The sequence below is a fragment of the Mirounga angustirostris genome, unplaced genomic scaffold (genome assembly GCF_029215605.1).
Source record: "Mirounga angustirostris isolate CCGP_5_RB_7025 unplaced genomic scaffold, mMirAng1.0.hap1 SCAF_9, whole genome shotgun sequence".
Taxonomy (NCBI): domain Eukaryota; kingdom Metazoa; phylum Chordata; class Mammalia; order Carnivora; family Phocidae; genus Mirounga; species Mirounga angustirostris.
In genome coordinates, this window is record NW_026991717.1 from 96,625,210 (window position 1) to 96,646,890 (window position 21,681).

The window sequence follows — 21,681 nt, forward strand, 5'->3', positions numbered from 1 at the left end:
CTTTTGATGGCTGCATAATATTCCATTGTATATAAATACCACATCTTCTTTATCCATTCATCTGTCGATGGACATCTTGGCTCTTTCCACAGTTTGGCTATTGTGGACATTGCTGCTATAAACATCGGGGTGCACGTACCCCTTCAGATCACATTTGTATCTTTGGGGTAAATACCCAGTAGTGGAATTGCTGGGTCGTATGGTAGCTCTATTTTCAACTTTTTGAAGACCCTCCATACTGTTTTCCAGAGTGGCTGCACCAGCTTGCATTCCCACCAACAGTGTAGAAGGGGAGAACTCTTAAGAATATTATAACAATTTCTAATACCCAGGGAAAAAAACGATACCGTGTCGTATATGAAAGCTTATTTTTAAAGTGTTGCAGCATAAGCTACCCTCAGTAATCTCTCTTTAATGAATCATATACATAATGGTGAAAATATTGTATCTGAAATGCAAAAACATTTTTTTTAAAGATTTTATTTATTTATTTGAGAGAGAGAATGAGAGAGAGAGAGAGAACATGAGAGGTGGGAGAGTCAGAGGGAGAAGCAGACTCCCCGCCGAGCAGGGAGCCCGATGCGGGACTCGATCCCGGAACTCCAGGATCATGACCTGAGCCGAAGGCAGTTGCTCAACCAACTGAGCCACCCAGACGCCCCGCAAAAACATTTTTAATGCTCAAATTAAGAAATTGTTTGGCATAATTACAGTCACACAATTATTCTACATGTCTAAGTTTATGAAGCAGCAAATGAACAATCAGCAAATATTCACCTACCTGGTCAAAAATTACCACTCCTTTTTCAACAACATTACTTTGCAGAAATAGAAAAATTTATCCTAAAATTTATATGAAATCTCAAGGGACCTTGGATAGCCAAAACAATCTTTTTTTTTTTTTTTTTTTTAATTTATTTGACAGAGAGAAACACAGCGAAAGAGGGAACACAAGCAGGGGGAGTGGGAAAGGGAGAAGCAGGCTTCCCGCCGAGCAGAGAGCCTGATGCGGGGCTCGATCCCAGGACGCTGGGATCATGACCTGAGCTGAAGGCAGACGCTTAACGACTGAGCCACCCAGGCGCCCCCCAAAACAATCTTGAAAAAGAAGATTAAAATTGGATGATTCACACTTCCTGATTTCAAAACTTACTACAAAGCTATGGTACTCAAAGTAGCGTGATACTGGCATACAGACAGACATAAGGACCAGCAGAATAGAATAGAGAATCCAGAAGTAAGCCCTTGCATATATGGTCAAAGATTTTTTGGCCTTCAACCAAAAAGATTTCTGACAAGGCTGCTAAGATTATTCAATGGGGAAAGGACCATCTTTTCAACAAATGGTGCTGGGAAAATGGATATCCACTAGCAAAAAAACAAAGTCGGACCCGAACCCAACACCATATACAAAAATTAACTCAAGATGATCACAGACTTTGTAAGACGTAAAACTATAAAACTCTTACAATAAAGCAAAGCTCATTGACACTAGATTTGGCAATGATTTCTTAAGTATGGTACCAAAGGCACAAGCAACGAAAGAAAAAACAGGCCAGCTGGACTTCATGAAAATTTAAAAATTTTATGCACCAAAAGACAATATCAACACAGTAAAAAGCCCATGGAATGGGAGAAAATATTTGCAAATCATATATCTGATATGGGATTAATATCCAGATTATAACAAAGAGCTCCAAAAACTCAACAAAAAAGAAACAAACAACCCAATTAAAAAATGAGCAAAGGACTTAAACAGACAATTCTCCAAAAATGATATACAAATAAGCACATGAAAAGACGCTCAACATCACTAATCGCTACAGAAATGCAAACAAAAGCTACAATGAGATACCCCCTCACATCCATTAGGATGGCTGCGATAACAAAACAAAACAGAAAAATAACACGTGTTGATGAGGATGTGAAGAAATTGGAACACTTGAACACTACTGGTAGGAACGCAAAATTGTATAGCCACTGCAGAAAACAGTATGGTGGTCCCTAAAAAATTAAAAATAGAATTACCATATGATCTAGCAATTCCACTTCTGGGTATATAAAAAGAATAAAAGCAGGTCTCGAAGAAATATTTGTATGCTCATCCTCATATAGCAGTATTATTCACGATAGCTAAAATGTGGAAGCAACCCAAGTGTCCATCAACATATGAATGGATAAGTAAAATGTGATCTATTCATTCAATGGAATGTCATTTGGTCTTGAAAAGAAGGAAATTCAGACATATGTGACAACTGGATGAGACTTGAAGACATTATGCTAAGTGAAATAAGCCAACCAGTCACAAAAAGACAAATACTATATGATTCCACTTAAATCAAGTACCCAGAGTAGTGAAAATCACAGAGACAAAAAGTAAAATGGTGGTTGCCAGGGGCTAGGAGGAAGACCAGAATGGGAAGTTACTATATAATGGGTACAGAGTTTAAGTTTTACAAGACGAAGAGTCCTGAAGATGGATGGTGGTGACGGTAGCACAACATTATCAATGTATTTTATTCCACTGAACTATATACTTAAAAATGGTTTCAGGGGCACCTGGGTAACTCAGTCGTTAAGCGTCTGCCTTCAGCTCAGGTCATGATCCCAGGGTCCTGGGATCGAGCCCTGTATTGGGCTCTCTGCTCGGCAGGAAGCCTACTTCTCCCTCTCCCACTCCCCCTGCTTGTGTTCCCTCTCTCGCTGTGTCTCTCTCTGCCAAATAAATAAAATCTTAAAAAAAAAAAATGGTTTCGTTGGTAAATTTTCTGTTATATGTATTTTACCACAATAAAAAACTGGAGAGAAAAAGCTACTACTGCTCTCATTAGAAAACTCTTAGGTTATCAAAATTAACAAAATCGTTTCAGGTTTTACACAGTTGTTTTGTTTTCAAAGCAAATTTCTCAGTATTTTTTTTTTTTTTTAAGTAATCTCTACACCCAACATGGGGCTCAAACTCACACCCCAAGATCAAGACTTGCATGCTCTACTGAGCCAGCCACGCACCCCTGTCTGTTTTAAAACAAACAGCTTTCTGTTACAAAGAAGTGTTTAGAAAAAAAAAGGCACTAGGCTAAGACCAGAATTATTAAACGTAACAGCCAGGTTACATCTGACATATAAAATACCATTATCCCAAATATTACCAAATATCTCGCCCCATCAATGAATACTTTCCTAATTAAATTCTCATAAAAGAAGTTCAAATATTTCACTACAACCTTAAAAGAAAATTACTTTAACACCGTCAATGTGCCTTCCAATTTTTGAATGTGCACATTTCAAATTTTATTTAGCAACAAAACTATCACACCAAACTCATCTTTAACTAACAACCTCCAATGGAATTTAATTATAACCATATTGGATATCTTACTGCCCTGACAACAAAGATTTCTTTTTGGAAGAAGGGAAATAAGGAAAAAATATGGAAAATGCTTGTTAAGTCCTATATTTATGAACTACACAAGAAAAGTATTCAAAAATTATCTTGAGAGTTTTAATACATACCAGGCTCCAATTTGATAATTTTTACTGCAGCCAACTCTCCTGTATGAATATTTCTAGCCTAAAATGAAAATAAAAATGTTTTTAAGTTTGTTAATTATATAAAAATTATTTGGCACTAAGTTAATTAGCTGCTTATCAACCATGCTTTTAACAGAATATTTCCAATAAAATGAATATATTCATTTTCTCATTAAAGAAAAATATAGAAAAGACACACACACACAGTTACCTTTCGTCCCACCACTCAAAACTAGCTATTATTTACAATTTTTGTTATACTTCCGCTAAGTCTTTTCTTATACTAGAATTAATATTCTTATTGATTAAAAAAATACTCATGGTTTTTATACATTTTATAAATATAATAATAGATCATTAAGGGAAAATTTAGAAAAACAAGTCATCTGTATCTTACTACCCAGAGGAAAAAAGTTAAATAGAGCATGTGTTTCTTTTTTTCCATGTGTAGATGTGTAAGTGCTTACATGTGTATGTGCGGTAGAAGATAATGCCATCCTACATAGTCTTCTACAATGTTATTTATAATGCTGCATAATTTTCTGTTGATGGGAGATAGACTGTATTTCACTAATCTGGTATTGTTGAACATGGAGGGTTTTAATATTATTCTGCAGTTATAAATACAGGGATAAATATATCTTAGCTTCATATCTATCCACAGCCTTATTTCCTTCAGATAAATTCCTAGAAAAGAAACTATTCATTACTTACCAAAAAATCATGGACAGACTGATTTTTTAAAAAGATTTATTTATTTGAGAGAGTGTGCACGAGCGCCGCATACACCCAAGTAGGGGAAGGGGCAGAGGGAGAGACTCCTCAAGCAGACTCCCGGCTGAGCAGGGAGCCCAAGATGGGGCTGGATCCCATGACCCATGAGTACAGGACCTGAGCAGAAACCAAGAATCGGACACTTAACCGAATGCACCACCCAGGTGCCCCTGGACAGACTTACTGTAATTAGTGCTGCAATGATTATAACTGCAAATATTTTGGCACATACCAGAGTTTATCAGTAAGTCAACCTACAAGTCTATTTGTTAGGTCAAAAGGTGTGTGGATTTTAAATGAAAATATTGCCATAGTGCCCGTTAACAAAACTGTGTGAATTTATATTCTCACCAACCTTGAATGTGAAATCTATATTCGCTAAGTTCTCTTGTAGGTCCAAATTTTAATTCTGTTTTTAAAATTATGAACTTTCTCCATGTTATACATAATTTTAAATGGCTACATAATAGTCCACAAAATCATTCTCCCTTACTGTTAGACATTAAGAATGCTACACATAAAAAAAAAAAAAAAAAAAAGAATGCTACACATAGTCTTTTCATTATTTAAGATTATTTCTTTCAGGGGCGCCTGGGTGGCTCAGTTGGTTAAGCGACTGCCTTCGGCTCAGGTCATGATCCTGGAGTCCCTGGATCGAGTCCCGCATCGGGCTCCCTGCTCGGCAGGGAGCCTGCTTCTCCCTCTGATCCTCCCCCCTCTCATGTGCTCTCTCTCTCTCATTCTCTCTGTCTCAAATAAATAAATAAAATCTTTAAAAAAAAAAAAAAGATTATTTCTTTCAAATGGATTCCAAGGTTTGAAATTAACTAGGTCTAAGGGTATGAATATGAGCATTTAAGGCCATCAACACATACTACCAAAACAGTCTAAAAGCATTGTACTATTATGTTGTCATTGCTAATATGAATGCTCATTTTCACTATATCCAGTGGCATACCATATGTAGAAATGCAATTTAATACTTTACAATGTCTTTCATTTACTCTATTAGATTCAAATGTAAACTTTCATAATTGGCATAAAAAATAAGGAGTGTATGATAAAACAGCAAAGTAAAATTATACTAATTTGCTGGATTAAATAGGTAATGTTAAAAGAGGGAAAAAGGGAAAACAGAATAATGACCAAGAATGTAGGGAAGACAGCCTTCAAAGGAATACTTTTAGAAATGACATAAAGAAGGTGAGAAAAAGAATAGAATGGGGGAGAGGGATACAGAAGGAAAATCACAAACAGGAAGAAGAGAAAAAGGATTTTCTACAGAAGTCTCACACTTCTACAGAAGTTGTGATAAGAAGTTCACATTTTCCTGACCTATCATGGTAAATTAGTGTAAGGAGGGGCCTGGGGAAGAGAACAGACATTTTAACTCTCCTCCCCAATATAATTATCCCTCACCCAAACACAAACACATTTAGAGACATGGAACAGGTCACAGCCTCACACCACAACTACCCTCTCCTCTTTCTTGCCCTTGGACAAAAGAATTATCTGTTGGCCTTAGGTCCTGCCCCAGTTCCTAAGATCTTTCAGCATTTCAGTCCTCCCGTGGGCTATAGAAAAATATGTCCACATAGATTTAGGCTGTCCACTGCTCAACATTTCACATGCCAATGAGATTCTGGTACAGAAAACATGGCCAAAAGTTATAAAATAAGCAGTAATAATTGACCTCTTGTTCAGTGGGTTATAAAATGTGTATTGGAAGACAAATTCCATGATAATGATGCAAATTATATTTTAATTGCTTTACAGTTTGGAGGAACTCTCATATTCATTACTTAATTCTATTTATTTAAACATGAAGACTTAGCTGGTCAAGTTAGGGGACATGCCCAAGGCTATTCTGCTGGCCGGGGGCAACAGATGGGAGTTAGAACCCAGTAACTGTATTCTGATGTCAAGGTTTCACTGCTCCTTTCAATAGATGAGAATTCTGTTTTCCTTTTTTAAATGCAACAGTTACCAGAGAAAAGTTTTAATTTCATAATATTTAATAGACTTCAGGGGTGACTTTTATTGAAAACAGGGTAATGTGCTAATCATATTTTACATTAAATTATTTCCTATGATGATTTTCAATGTAAGAAATTGTGAATTCTTTCATATTTAAGGTCTTAATTTGAGAGATGAATTTGATCCAAGGAAAAATGTTATTATTTTAAATAATCTGGAAAAAGATACCAAATAACAGTCAGTAGCCTTCCAAAATGTTTAAAATCCAACTTACAGGATTCAGAAAAATATCAACTGACAAGACTCAACAATTCTTTTTTTAAGGCTCCTGCATTATAATCTAGCAAACACAATCCACTTTCATCCCTTCATGTCAATACACTTCCTGGTTTTTCCCTCTTTCTGCATTTCTCTAAGTGATAATTTTTAAATTTTTCCCTGGAATCCTATAGAAAACAGAAAAAAAAAATCTATGGATATATAATGGAAGTTTACATATGGGAAGCAAGATTTAAGTATAAGAGACATAGATGGCCCAAGAAAGTAACATGTATGTACACTCACAAACAGTGACAGTTGAACCATTCAATGCTCTACAATTCAGATAAAGAGTGCAATGTTTAACTCATGTGACAGTGACAGATGCTTAAACATCTCCAGCAACAAAATATCTTCAGGGTATTCATTATTCCAGTTTCCCAAGCAAAACAGGCATTAGGGCAATACACCCTGCCAGTCACTAGAAACCAAAAGAAAATATGAGCCCACACTTCCCAAATACAGATTATCAAACAAGTGCCAAGAGCATGAAAAGATCTAATATGCTTCTCGACAATATGAAACAATTAATTCTGATTTTAATCAGATTAACCAGAAGCAAATGACTTGGTCTCTAGTTTGAAAACACTGTCCTCATTCTGGTACATTCTCCTTCCCCTGCCCTTCTCCCCTCCACATTAGCCTAGTTAATTCAGATTTCTCCTTCAGAATGCAATTCAGATATCACCTCCTCTAGGAAGTCTTGCCTGACATCCCAAGGCTGAATGAAGTGTGTTCTCTTCTTAGCTCTGGGCAGGATTCTATAAAGAACTATGCTGCAGGTAGATGCTCTATAAATTTGTTGAATGGACAATTATGACTGGAGTAAGGTAATTATCCTCTTTACTTAAAAAATATTAAAATCCTCCACATCTAGGAAGTGCTATGAAACTAATAATATACTGCTTAAATGGTCTTCTTTTATTTATGTTAACTCATTTTCAATTTTTTAAAAAAGATTTACTTATTTGAGAGAGAGAGAGGGCATAAGCCAGTGGGGGGGAGGGGCAGAAGGAGAGAATCTTCGACTCCCCCCTGAGCGCGGAACCTGACTCGGGGTTCAATCTCATGACCCATGAGATCATGACCTGAGCTGAAGCCAAGAGTTGGACACTTTAACCAACTGAGCCACCCAGGCACCCCTCATTTTCAATTTTTATTAGTATGCATTAAGTAAAGTATTTTAGAGAAAAATTTTATTTGTAAAAAATTACAAAATAGTATTTTGTTTTAAAAAATTCAGATATTACAAAATAAGATGACAGTCCCCCCCCCACCTCCCCCCATTTCATCCCCTGAGGTAACTACTGTTAATAGTTTAGAGTATATCCTTCCAGATTTTTAATTAGGTTGATTCTTTTTTTTTTAATTAATTATTTTAGAGAGAGAGAGAAAGAGATCGAGCGGGGAGGAGGGGCAGAGGAAGAGGGAAAGAGAATCCCAAGCAGATCTCACAACCCTGAGATCATGACCTGACCCAAAACCAAGAGTCAGTGGCTCAACCGACTGAGCCACCCACATGCCCCAATTTGGTTGATTCTTAAGAACACATATACTGACAGTTTGACAGTTTCTTACAAAGCTAAACATAGTGTTACCATATGATCTAGCAATCCCCACTTATCATTTACCCAATTAAGTTAAAAACTTATGTCCACACAAAAACCTGTAGAAGAATGTTTATAGCAGGCTTTATTCATAATCACCAAAACTGGAAATAATCAAGATGTCTTTCAATAGGTAATGATAAACAAACTGTGGTACATCCACACAGTGGAATATTATCTAGTGATTTAAAAAAATGAGCCATCAAGCCATGAAAAGATATGAACCTTAAATGTATACTGCTAAGTGAAAGAAGTCAGTCTAATACCATATGATTCTAACTACGTGACATTCTGGAAACGGTAAAGCTACAGAGAGCAAAAAGGACAATGGTTGCCAGGGGTTTGGGTGGAGAGTGATGAATACGTAAAGCATAGGGGGTTTTTAGGGTGGTGAACTATTCTGTGTGAAACTGTAATGATGGATACACATCATTATGTATCTGTCAGAACCCATAAAACTGTACAACACAAGTGAATCTTCAAGTATGGACTATAATAATATATCAATACTGGTTCAATAATTGTAATAAATGTACCACACTGATGCAAGATGTTAATAAAAGGGGAAACCATGGGTATGTGGGTGGCTGGGGGGGGTACATGAATGTAGCTCTACATACTATTTGCTTATTCTGTAATCTAAAAATGTACTAAAAATTAAGTCTATTGATTATTTTTAAAAGACTACACAGAAAACTATTTTAAGTATAGGACACTTTCAGACACATTTAGGAGTCAATTTTCATGATTACAATCAACACAAATATGTTGTTTCAATTTAATAGAACCAAAATAAAGACACAAAGACCAAGGACACCTTGCTGTGTTTTTTTGTTTGTTTGTTTTTTTAGAGATTCTGAGGGGCTCAGAAAGAAACAGCTCATTGGAGGATATGAACAACAATTACAGAACCACATAAAATAAAGATGGTATTTTAACATTCAGCTGTACCAGGCAGAAGCCAAAATATATGTAGTAACAGAAGTAAAAAGTAAAGAAAAATAATAGAAGCTAAAACTCCCACTGATAGAACGCTTAAAGGTCAGTCTCCATTTTGAAGACATACTTCTGTTCTCTCCAAATGAAGAACCGATGGACAAATTTTTGTACTCTGTAATTTTCCAGCTGGATTTTTAAAACAGAAAGCAGTACCAGGCTCTTTTATAATAAAAGGCAAAGAGGCTTTCAGAAAAAAAGATCTAAACAGAGACTTTACAGATTCAATTTACTAAAGAGATCTTTCAGAAATTTAACTATGTAATTTCACACTATAATCTAGAAGAGTCATACATAATACTGATTTTGAAACCCAACTATTCCTCCAAGTTTAATGCGACATTCTCAAGTATTTTTGTTTTTAACGCACAAGAATTTGAAAATCCTGCAAAAGAAACTAATGGAAGTACCAAAGCACTTGTACAAAAAGGATCTAAATATATTTCTAATTCATAGGTATTTTAGTAGGTTATTGATATTCACTATTCAGACTTAAAAGTATACTAAACACCCAGAACTCTAATAAAATGTTACTATAGCTAATCTCTTATTTTTTTAAAAAGATTTTATTTACTTGAGAGAGAGAGACAGACAGACAGAAGGAGTGTGCACACGAGCACAAGCAGCAGGGAGGGGCAGAAAGAGAGGGAGAAGAAGACTTCCCCTGAGCAGGGAGCCCGATGTGGGGCTCGATCTCAGTACCCCAAGATCATGACCTGAGCTGAAGGCAGACACTTAACTGACTGAGGCACCCAGGCACCCTGCTTTTCTCTTATTTAACTCTTATTAATTAGGAATTGAAATTACTAGGTGGGGAAAGATAAACTAATAATAAATGGGTCAATGTCACAATAAAATCCATGAAGAGAATAATTTCCAGTTAAATTAAGTTTCTATTCTCATTGCTAATGCATTTCCCCTTAACTCTTAATATTTCCAAGTCAATTTACTATCAGAGAAGCATTTTAACTCAAACTGTCCAGTCTTGGATTTTTAAATTCATATTAAAAAGTTACTCTTAGAGTTCCACTTGCTCAAAGGTAAAAAAAAAAAAAAAAGTAAAGATGCTGATCTTCCTGATTAAGCCATTTCTATTTCAACAATACCATGCAGCTGCCAGTTTTTTCAGCCATGAACTTCCTCACATGCTATAAAATTTTTAAGGTGACTAAAAATAATTAAAGGAAAAGTCCTGTGTCTCACATTTTACCTACAAGTTTTCAAGAAAGAATAGGAAGATAAGACTTAATAATGAACATTACACCTCTGTCACGATGAAGTTAGAATTTTTTAGAAGAGAATTTTTTTAAAATTAGGTCAAAAAATGAAACTGGTAACTAATGACAGTCATCTAAAACCTATGGCAACCAAGACAGTCACCATGAAGGTAAGTGAGCTCAGCCTTTATACACAACTTTACGTTCTTAACATTAGGCCCCTCATCCTATCTCCAATTAACTTCCTTCCATCATATTTTTAGGGTCACAAAACTTTTCTGTAAAGCCAACTGGGGCCACCAGTTTTAAATATGGCCCCTTCCTCCAAAAATATTCTTTAACATAACAACAGAAAATCGAGACTTCTCTGTATTTAACAAGCTATCTCTAGTGGCCAGTGACTATTTCTCAGTCAGGATTATGCATCCGAGATTTAAGAATATGAACTATAATACAAAAGTAGCAACACAGCATCTGTAAGGTTTGAAGAATGCAGAGTACTGGTTCATCCACAAAAAATGTAAACAATTATATCATAGGCTATAAAACCTCTATACCTGCATCTTTATGGAACACTGTTTTTGACTGGTTCATTCACTGAACAAGTATTACTGACTATGCACCAGGTACTGTTGTTGATATTGGAGATTTAATTAAACAAAAAAGTTCCTGTCTTCCAAGGCTTTTAACAGTTGGAGAGAGGGAAGTAAACAGTAAATACCATACATTGTGACAAGTGCCCTCAAAGGTGATAAAAGACAACATAGGAGGGTTCTGACCCCATTCAAAGTTGGCTGGAGAAAGCTTCCAAGAGAAAGTAAATCTAAACTGAGACCTGATGAGAGACCTTGGGGTTGCGGGAGAAGCATGGTAGTGGTGGTGGTGGTAAGTGATTACGGCAGAATTCCAGGCAACAGTGTAAAGATAGGAGAAAACACGGGCATCTCAAAGAAGTAAAATTATCTCGTGTTAAGGGAACTTAAGAGTGTAAAGAAGGGAATGGTGAGACATAAGACTCCTCTGCAGCTCAAGACAGACTGTCTCACCCACTGTTCTCTTGTAGCTACCATCTACTAACTTCTTGGTCACCCCCTCCTTGTTCATTAAGATTTTATAGCCTCCGGTTCACAGTCATCTTCTCCACCTCTTCTCTTGCCTCTAAAGGAAGTCTTTAGAGACTTCATCCTCCAGATCTATTTCCTAACTTTTCATTCCTTGACCTCCTATCTGAATCTTGATTTCAAACACTGTTACTTCCTGCTGATGACCTATCCTTTCAGTTCACTAGTCCTTCCATTCTTATGAAAGTATTCCCCTATGGCTACCAATTACGTCTCAATTCCTCACATTCCCTTAACTTTCAGGGTTCCATGGTCAATCACTCCATTTACAGTCACTCTCTTACACTCTCTTACTTCTTTCCCATCTTCCCATGTATCACACTTGCCTGGCAAGATCCTAATCTGATTAAACCCAATCATCCACTCATTCCATATTGGTATTGAATAGCTAGCTAGCTAAATGCTGCTGGAAATGAATTTAAAATAATGTTAACTGGTCTTATTTTGAAATCATAACACAAATTTCAAACTCCAACTTCTCCACTAGGAGACGGTGATTTTCCACTCTTCATAAGGACTATTTTACTCCCTTCTCTTCAAACCTTCAATAATGCCTCAGCCTCTTTATTACTCCCTCTTTTCTTAACTATCCTGAGTGATGATGGAATTTCAGTTTTTCTTTATCTAACATTCTCCTATGTAGTCCTATGGCTTTAACAACCATCTCCAGGACAAATCTCTCCTTCCTCAGCTCCAGGTTCCTAAATCCATGGAAACCTGACAGGCATCTCAACTTTAACAAGTCTAACACAGAACACTAAATTATCCCTGCTCCATAAATCCATTCATTTCCGTATCTTCCCAATCTAAATAAAATTAATTGTATCCATTCAGTTGCTTAAATCCAAACCCAAGATCATTCTTCATTTCTTTCCTTTCACATTCTTTACATCTGATATATAAGCAAATCCTGATGGCTTAAAAATATAAATCAAATCCATTCACTTCCCTTTACCTCCTCTGTTATACTCTAGTTCAAGCTTGTCTCCATTACAAACTGGTAAGTTAATTAATGTGAAATGCAAAGAAACAGCAAGCCTAGCATAACCCCTAGTTTCTGGACTGCACAACTGAGTGGACAGTGTGGTCCCATTCACTACAAAGACAAACAAAGAAGATGAACACATCTTATGGGGCAAGACAGGAAGATAGTGAAGGGGCATAGATGAATGGCTCAGACTTGAACATATTTAAATTTTAGGTTCCAATGGAAAACCAACTAGTGATACCCTATAAGCCATTTAATAGCTCCTGAAGTTCAAGAGCTAACCTGGACTGGAGACAGATTTGGGCACCATCAACATGCCTGAATCCAAGCCAGGTAGTTAAGATTACTTAGGAAGAATATGGAGAATAAGAAAAGAAAGTCAAGAATGGAATGTAAAAAAAATCACCCACATTTAAGGAATAGTGAAAATAGACAAAACCAAAACCACTCCAGAGATACTGTTCTATTAGAAGCCCAGTTTGGAGAAATTCTTGGAAATCATCTAATTCAACTTCGTTCTAAAAAAACAATTCTCTTCTACTTTGTAGCAGTAATTTAGCCAATCTGATACATTCATTTTTAGGATAACTTTAGTTGTATAAAGGCTTTTTTTATGATAAGCAATATCTTCTTTCCTATAATTTCTCCTCAGTGGTCCTAGTTTTGGACTGTGAGATAATACTGATTTAGCATATTCCTCCTACTGTGACCAATTTCAGATATCTAAATTTATTATTTATTAAGTATTTATTGAGTCCCTATGGCAGTCAGGGTCTAGGTTCTAATTTTAACCCTGTTCAGATAAAAAAAAAATAAAAGCTGGGGTGCCTGGGTGGCTCAGTCAGTTAAGCATCGGATTCTTGGTTTTGGCTCAGGTCATGATCTCAGGGTCCTGGGATAGAGCCCCACGTCGGACTCTTTGCTTGGTGCAGAGTCTGCTTGTCCCTCTCCCTCCCCCTCTGTTCTTTCCCCCACTTGTGTTCTCCCTCTCAAATAAATAAAATATATATATGTGTGTATATATATACATATATATATAGAAGCTTCTTTGTAACTACAGACAAACATCCAATCCCTTCAAAATGCCACATATAGTTTCCAGACCGTTCCTACCATTCTCGTTACTATGTACTTTGACTAAGTGCTCCAAGTCTGATGTCCAACAAAAATGATAGCAGTTATAACACTAGACTCATGGCACTAAAGGGGACTTCTTTTTTTGAATTTCTATAAAGTTATGATACTTTTAAAATTTAAAAATAAATGTCTAAAGTGTTATATTCAAAACAGAATGGAATACCTTATCCTCTGACAAGAGCAAAGTGCTTCATTTTATTTCTCTTATAAATCCTTTTAGTAAAAAGGGAGGTTATAAACACTAGACATATTAACATATGTAAACTGTTATATGAATTTCAAGAAACTACTTCCAGTAAGACTTAAATTTATGGGAACAAAATATAATAAGGGTGGAGTCACTTATGGCATAACCTCCACATGAAAATTTAAAATAAAGATTAGTCATTCATTGTTTTAATATTTTTTTTCATTGAGCACAACTTAATATTTTTTTTCATTGAGCACAACCTATGCATCAGATACGTCAGATATGAGGGTAGTATTGCTGGAGTAAGAGCAAAGAATTACAAAGATGTACCTGCCCTGTTTGAGTTTCAATGGGACAGATTACAGATAGCACCTAAAAAGGAACTGATTACTTCTGAACATACTATGTCCATATTGTTTAAATAAGTTAAATGACCACTTGTCAAGAATAGGGTTTGGGATTTTTGCACTGCGTGAGAAGTCCCTGCCAACTCACAAATTCCTTAATTTTTATGGAGTATTTCCAAGCTGCCTTCCACACAGTTGTACAAGTCTAGACAAGTGCTCCTGCTGCCACAGGAGACTGCAGTGCAGCGTTCCCCTGCAGACATATTCCCAGGCAGACATATTCAGAGCCTGAAGCCTTCCTGTTAAGGTTACTCTACATCTGTCCACATGACTTTGTTTCTCAGGACACACTAAAGCCTCAGCCTGTTAGGACACTTACTTGCCTGTGAAAAGCATTTTCCTAACCCTTTCTTAGAAAAGATTGATTTTATTAAAAGAGGGTTCCATCCAAAAGATTACTTAAATTGAATTATCTGGATGTCCTAATGGCAAAGAAAAAGGAAGAAAGAGCTTAAGATTAAAATAGGGAACCACTGTTGGTGGGTTCAACACTTCTGAGGAATAATTAGTCAAAATTCACTAAAATTTCAAAAAGCTTAGAAAATTGAATTCTAGAGATTTACTTAAAGAGTTTTACTTTTTTTTTTTTTTTTTTAAGATTTTATTTATTTATTTGACAGAGAGAGAGATAGCGAGAGCAGGAACACAAGCAGGGGGAGTGGGAGAGGGAGAAACAGGCTTCCTGCCGAGCAGGGATCATGACCTGAGCCGAAGGCAGACGCTTAACGACTGAGCCACCCAGGTGCCCCAAGAGTTTTACTTTTGTGTTAAGAATTTGTTCAAGGACACTAATCACAGCATTGCTTATAATAAGGAAATCCTGGAGACAATCTACTTGTTCAACAATAATGGATTAAAAATTGTATAATGAGGGGCACCTGGGTGGCTCAGTCGTTAAGCGACTGCCTTCGGCTCGGGTAGTGATCCCAGGGTCCTGGGATCGAGCCCCACATCGGGCTCCCTGCTCAGCAGGAAGCCTGCTTCTCCCTCTCCCACTCGCCCTGCTTGTGTTCCTGCTCTCGCTGTCTCTCTCTCTCTGTCAAATAAATAAATAAATAAAATCTTAAAAAAAAAAAAATTGTATAATGAGGCCAAAAATCTAAGCAAAACAGATGTAAGTCAAAAAAAATTTTTTTTAATTGTAAAATGATACAAGGAAATAATATACAAATATAAAATGTATATTTTCACTAACATAAAAAGTTGTTTGTGATATACTGTTTAATGAAAAAATCTTCATTATCATATATATAGTATATATTGTATATTATATATGTGTTTATATATATTATGATTTATGTATATACCCTCAATATTATCTTTTAAAAGTCTACAAAGATATAAACAGCAATGTTTATCTTTTTTTTTTTAAAGATTTTATTTATTTATTTGAGAGAGAGAGAATGAGAGACAGAGAGCACGAGAGGGAGGAGGGTCAGAGGGAGAAGCAGACTCCCTGCCGAGCAGGGAGCCCGATGCGGGACTCGATCCTGGGACTCCAGGATCATGACCTGAGCCGAAGGCAGTCGCTTAACCAACTGAGCCACCCAGGCGCCCCTAGCAATGTTTATCTTTTGGTAAAGAAGATATAGGTAATTTTTCATTTATTCCTATATCATAGTTTTCTAAAATTAACTCATATTACTTAAAATGTATTTTAAAAATAAAAGGTAGGAAAGAAGGCTATTTATGCCTAGGCAAGGAAGAGAGGCAAAACCGGAAGGCAAGTCCTACCCGTGGATCTATGCTACTGCCGAAATAATAACAGGAAATTATTCCTGGAAAAAAAAACTGGTAGGGAACCAAGCATCTTCATCATCTAATACAATTAATAGCTAAAAAGCTTAAATTGTAAAAGTTGTGGGACAGCTGGGTGGCTCAGTTGGTTCAGTGGCTGACTCTTGATTTTGGCTCCTGTCATGATCTTAGGGCCCTGGGATCAAGCTCCACAGCGGCTCCGCCCTTAGCTGGGAGTGCTAGAGAGTCCCTCTCCCCCTCTGCCCCTCCCCCACTGCATGCATGCTCCCTCTTTTTTTCTCAAATAAAAAATTAAATAAATCTTGGGCGCCTGGGTGGCTCAGTTGGTTAAGCTACTGCCTTCAGCTCAGGTCATGATCCCAGGGTCCTGGGATCGAGTCCCGCATGGCTCCCTGCTCTGCGGGGAGCCTGCTTCTCTCTCTCACACTCCCCCTGCTTGTGTTCCCTCTCTCGCTGTGTCTCTCTCTGTCAAATAAATAAAATCTTTAAAAAAAAAAAAAAATGAAAAAAAATTAAATAAATCTTTTTTTAAAAAAGATTTTATTTATTTATTTGAGAGAGAGAGACAGAGAGAGCATGAGCTGAGGGAGAGGCAGAAGCAGACTCTCTGCTGAGCAAGGAGCCTGATGCAGGGCTTGATCCCACGACCCTGGGATCATGACCTGAGCCGAAGTCAGACGCTTAAGCAACTGAGCCACCCAGGTGCCCCAAAATAAATAAATCTTTAAAAAAAAAAAAAAAGAGGGGAAGAAGGCACAGCTCACCTAAAAAAGGAGGTGCATGTGTGTGAGAAGTAACAGAGTGGTTCACAAGATAATGCTAAAAGTCACATCCTTCTCAGGCAGCCCTATTTACCTTAAATTGGATAGAAGCACACAGAAGTAACTACTTAATGATAACTGCCTGAAAAAATCAGTATTTTATTTTAATTTATAATAGCATTACACAATACAGTCTATGGGACTCAGTTAATCTAGATAACAATAACCGTAAGTTTAAAGTCCAGACAAAATGAGGGCAAGAGAAGGCACAATAGAAGAGTGTCCCAACAACGAAGAAAAAGGACAGATCCTCTTTTTAGTTATTTACATTGTAGGGTAACTATGAGCTGAGTCATCTCCATAGTAAAGGCAAATCAACCCTGGGTTCTGATTTGGAAAATATGAGGGTAAGAGTAATGACCAGAAGGGGTAACAGGAAAAAGTCTCTTAAAAATTAGTGCCGCAAACTGAAGTTTATATGCACGTTCAAATCTGTCCAAAAAAATCCCTCATCTCTCAGCGAGGAGCGAGGCCACCAAGTTTCATCTGACCGTAATTTGTTCAGAGCTTATTATGTGGTAAGCAATGTGTTAAGGGCTGTGTGTGCCCCAGTGAATTTAAAGATACAGTCGCCAGGCAGCTGAGAATAGTGGAAATAACAGAGATTACAGAGTCAGAAAATCTGGATTCAAAACCTCATAGTGCCACTTACTTACAGTAAGATCAAGGACAAATAGTAAGTTTTTTCTTGGGTAAACCAGAGATGATAATATACCTGTCCCTACTTCATTGGATTATTGTAAGAAACAAATAATATACTGATTATGAAAGAGCTAAACAAACATTAGTCACTCTTAGTCACTTTAACCCAACTTCATTTTTGTAAAAATGTTGGAAGGTGGGGGCCGATATGATTCATGGGCCCAAACACCTCCAAGGATAGATCAGGCTATCTGCCTGGCTTCCCAATTCATCTTCTCAAAATCTCAGTGGAAGATGATTACATTTAACAGAAATAAAGATCCGTTCGACCTAAGTTCATCTTGCCCTTTACAGAGAGTTATCTACACTAACTTAAATAGTACTTCACATAACTGGAGAGTAATAGCCAATGTACGATTAGTCCAGTGCAGCCAAGTGAAAGTGCCTGCTCCAATTAATATGAACCCGGACTAGGTTCTCAAATTGACAACAAAGCCCTGAAAATACAAGTTATCACTTGTTAATAACCTTCATGTTTCTCTTCCTGTATATTTGGTCTGAAACCACAATTTAAAGCTGAGAAATGAAACTTTTATAAATTTTGAAAGCAAAAGCAGAATAAGAAATCTAAATCAATCTGCAATCTATCCCATTTGTCTTTATCAAAAACACTGGAAATGATGGTTAAAGTGAAAATGCTGAACCTAAGTAATAAAAACAACAAAAACACTAAAGTGTATTATAAGCCTAAGGTGAAGGCTATATCCACAAGTTAATTCTGAAACTATAATTTATACACCTGCACCAGTGACTTGTAGACATATAAATAAAACACCAGACTGTTTTATGTCTACCTTCACCAAGATGAAAGTATTTTAAAGACTTCTTTTATAGTTTTCACAACATTTCTATGAAGGTAGAAAAGAGTTTTTAAATAATTTGCCTTCAGTCATAGTCCAGAGCTTCATATCTACAACCAGAACCATGTTTTTTTAGGCAGTCATAAAATAAGCCTATTTCTGCACAGTTAGAAATACCAAATTAAGATTTAACCCGGGGCGCCTGGCTGCCTCAGTCAGTTAACTGTCTTCGGCTCAGGCCCCACTTTGGGCTCCTTGCTCAGCGGGGAGCCTGCTTCTCCCTCTCCCTCTGCCTCTGCCTCTGCCTCTGCCTCTGCCTCTGCCTACCACTCTCCCTGCTGGTGCTCTCTGTCAAATAAATAAAGAAAATCTTTAAAAAAGAAAAAGATTTAACCAGATGATTTATAAAATAGTAAACATCCGTAATAGTACACTTCATCCTAATTACACACTTTATTTTCACAGTAACCTTACACAGTATTTAACATAACATCTAATTAACTTTTAATAAGATATCCACTAGCTTAATAAAACATGTAATTTTAAATACGATTTTTGAAGCACAGTCCTTATTTTTTGCTGTTAACCTATTTTTGCAAATTACTCACTCTCTCACACTACCATGAAAACCCAATAATCTCTTATGCCATACTACCAGGGCACAGAAAGGACAGTATATTCAAACGAATGGTATTACTATCAAAAAGAGAGAAAGTAGGTGATGTTTTGATATCAAATGTGAGAGAGGTAATAAACAGCACATACATTCATTTTCTATCACCTTCATATTTGGGGCCATTAGGCATGCCTACTTATTAGCATTTAAAGATTAGAGATCACTAGTAGAGAGAGACATAGTAGAGGCAGCTACGTATTTGTTTACAAAATCATGCTTTTGAAAAATTACATAGGAATGGGTAACACCTCCAACAGATGAACTTAATTTAATTAAAATCACAATGATCTGTACTCTTGCACCAGCCAATAAGATGGGATGATGGCAACGACTATGTCTTGGTTCGAATTCCTCACCTTAAGCTTACAATTTAACTGTAGTGATAAGGTCAGGTGATTCAGTAAGATAGATATTTAAGACTTCTGATTACACAGATATCCACATAGCTAAGTCCCTCATTTGCTTTAAGTCTTGGCTCAAATCTAACCTCAATGAGGCATACCCTGACGATCCTCATATAATTCCCCAACTGCCCCCCATCCCACCCTGGCGATCCTGATCCCCCTTAACCTGTTCAACGTTTCCTTCTTTTCATATCTTTAATCGCCTACTAACATATACACAACTTATCTATTATGTTTATCGTCTCTCTCCCTCTACTAGAATGTAAGTTCCATGAGAGCAAGAATCTTTGTCTACTTTGTTCACCTGTGTATCCCAAGGCCCCCGTACAGTGTCTGGCACATAAGAAGTCCTCTAAATATTGGTTGAATGTTAAATACCCCTTTCCACCCTGTCATCACCCTGCTCCATTCCAGCTCCCCATTCATCAGTGTGCCTCATCTTAACCATACAGTAGGGAAACAACTGGGGCTGGTAATCAATGGAGGCTCTACTTGAGAGAGGAAGAGGGAGAGAAAAAAAGGAGGGAGGGTAGAAAAAGGGAGGGAAGTAAGCTTTAAAAGTATTCCCTATCTAAGTCCCTAACAATCCCATCCTAAGTTTTTGTCTTTAGTCTTTCTCAATTTTCAATTCCTCCCAAATTCTTTGTCTTGTTTTCATTCCCTGTGGAATTCCTTCTCTAAATTCAGCAACACTCCTGGTCACTGGGTAATAAAACAATCCTGAAGAATAATAACTGAAAAGCTGTAATCAGCCTCAGTGGAAGGAAAAAAAACAGAAATAGTGGAAGAAACATCTGTGTGTCTCACTGCTTCTTCCTTTCAGTTACACTGCTTCAAGGAGGGGTCTACATTCCCTCTACTTCCTTACTTACCATTTATACTTTAACAATTTTGCTTTTTAACACATTTATTCTATTTTTAATTCAAGGATAGCTGACAGCGTTACATTAGTTTCAAGTACACAACAGTGATTCAACAACCCTATTCGTTATGCTATGCTCACAAGTATAGCTACTGTCTGTCCCCATACAACACTATTACAATACCACTGACTATATTCCCTATGCTGTACCTTTCATCCCTATGACTTATTCATTCCATAACTGGACACCTGTACCTCCCACTTCCCTTTACCCATTCTGCCCATCCCCCTACCCCTTACCCCCTCCCTGCTGGCAACCACCAGTTGTTCTCTGTACTTATGACTCTCTTTCTGCTTTTTCTGTTTGTTCATTTGTTTTGTTTTCTACATTCCACATATAAGGGAAATCACACAGTATTTGTCTTTCTGATTTATTTTACTTAGCATAATACCCTCTAGGTCCATCCATGTCATCACAAATGGCAAAATTTCATTCTTTTTTTGGCTGAGTCATATTCCACTGTATATAGCTATACCACATCTTCTTTATCCATCCATCTATCGATGGACACTTGGGATGCTCCCATATCTTGGCTACTGTAAATAATGCTGCAATAAACACAGGGATGCATGTATTTTTTTTGAATTAGTGTTTTTGTTTTCTTTGGGTAAATACCCAGTAGTGGAATTACTGGATCATATGGCATTTCTGTTTTTAATTTTTTGAGGAACCTCCATACTGTTTTCCACAGTGCCTGCACCAAATTACATTCTCACCAACAGGGTGAGAGGATCCCTTTTCCTCCACATCCTCGCCAACACTGGTTATTTCTGGTCTTTTTGATACCAGACATCCTGACTGGTGTAAGGTGATACTTCATTGCAGTTTTGATTTGCATTTCCCTGATGATTACTGATGTTGAATCTTTTGCTCTTAATGAACCCTTTCGACTTTTATTTGTATGACCACTACGTTGCTCACTCCTTCAAAATGTATTTATTGAGCACATGCTATCTGGTAGGCACCATGCTAGGCTAGCTGATCCAATGGTAAACACAAGGTCCCTGTTCTCATGCAGTTCGAATAGAGGAGGAAGACTGACAGCAACAATGACATGTGAAAAATGATGAGTATTAGGGTAAGAAATCATAGAGCAAACAGATATGACCTTATCTAAGGGACAGAAAAGGCCTCCCTGAAAATGCAATGCTTAAAAATAAGCCCAGGGGTGCATGGGTGGCTCAGTCGGTTAAGTGACCAACTCTTGATTTTTGGCTCAAGTCATGATCTCAGGGTGGTGAGATTTAACCCCTCTTCAGGGTCCATGCTCAGTGGGGAATCTACTTGAGATTCTCTCTCTCCCTCTCCCTTTGCCCACTGCCCTGCTGTGTGCT

The 21,681-nt window shown here is 37.1% G+C and overlaps 1 protein-coding gene across 5 annotated transcripts in view; it reads right to left on the bottom strand.

Annotated features, from left to right (window-relative positions):
* The window catches only part of MAP4K5 (mitogen-activated protein kinase kinase kinase kinase 5), a 110,393-nt gene that overhangs the window by 82,308 nt on the left and 6,404 nt on the right, over positions 1-21,681 (bottom strand). For 4 of the 5 annotated variants that reach the window (XM_054513698.2, XM_064571022.1, XM_054513699.2 and 1 more), the window contains exon 3: positions 3,514-3,571. The exons of the other annotated variant lie outside the window; for it this stretch is intronic. In XM_054513698.2, coding sequence (XP_054369673.1) covers positions 3,514-3,571 — 58 coding nt within the window. The remainder of the gene's footprint in view (positions 1-3,513; positions 3,572-21,681) is intronic. 5 annotated transcript variants of the gene reach the window in all.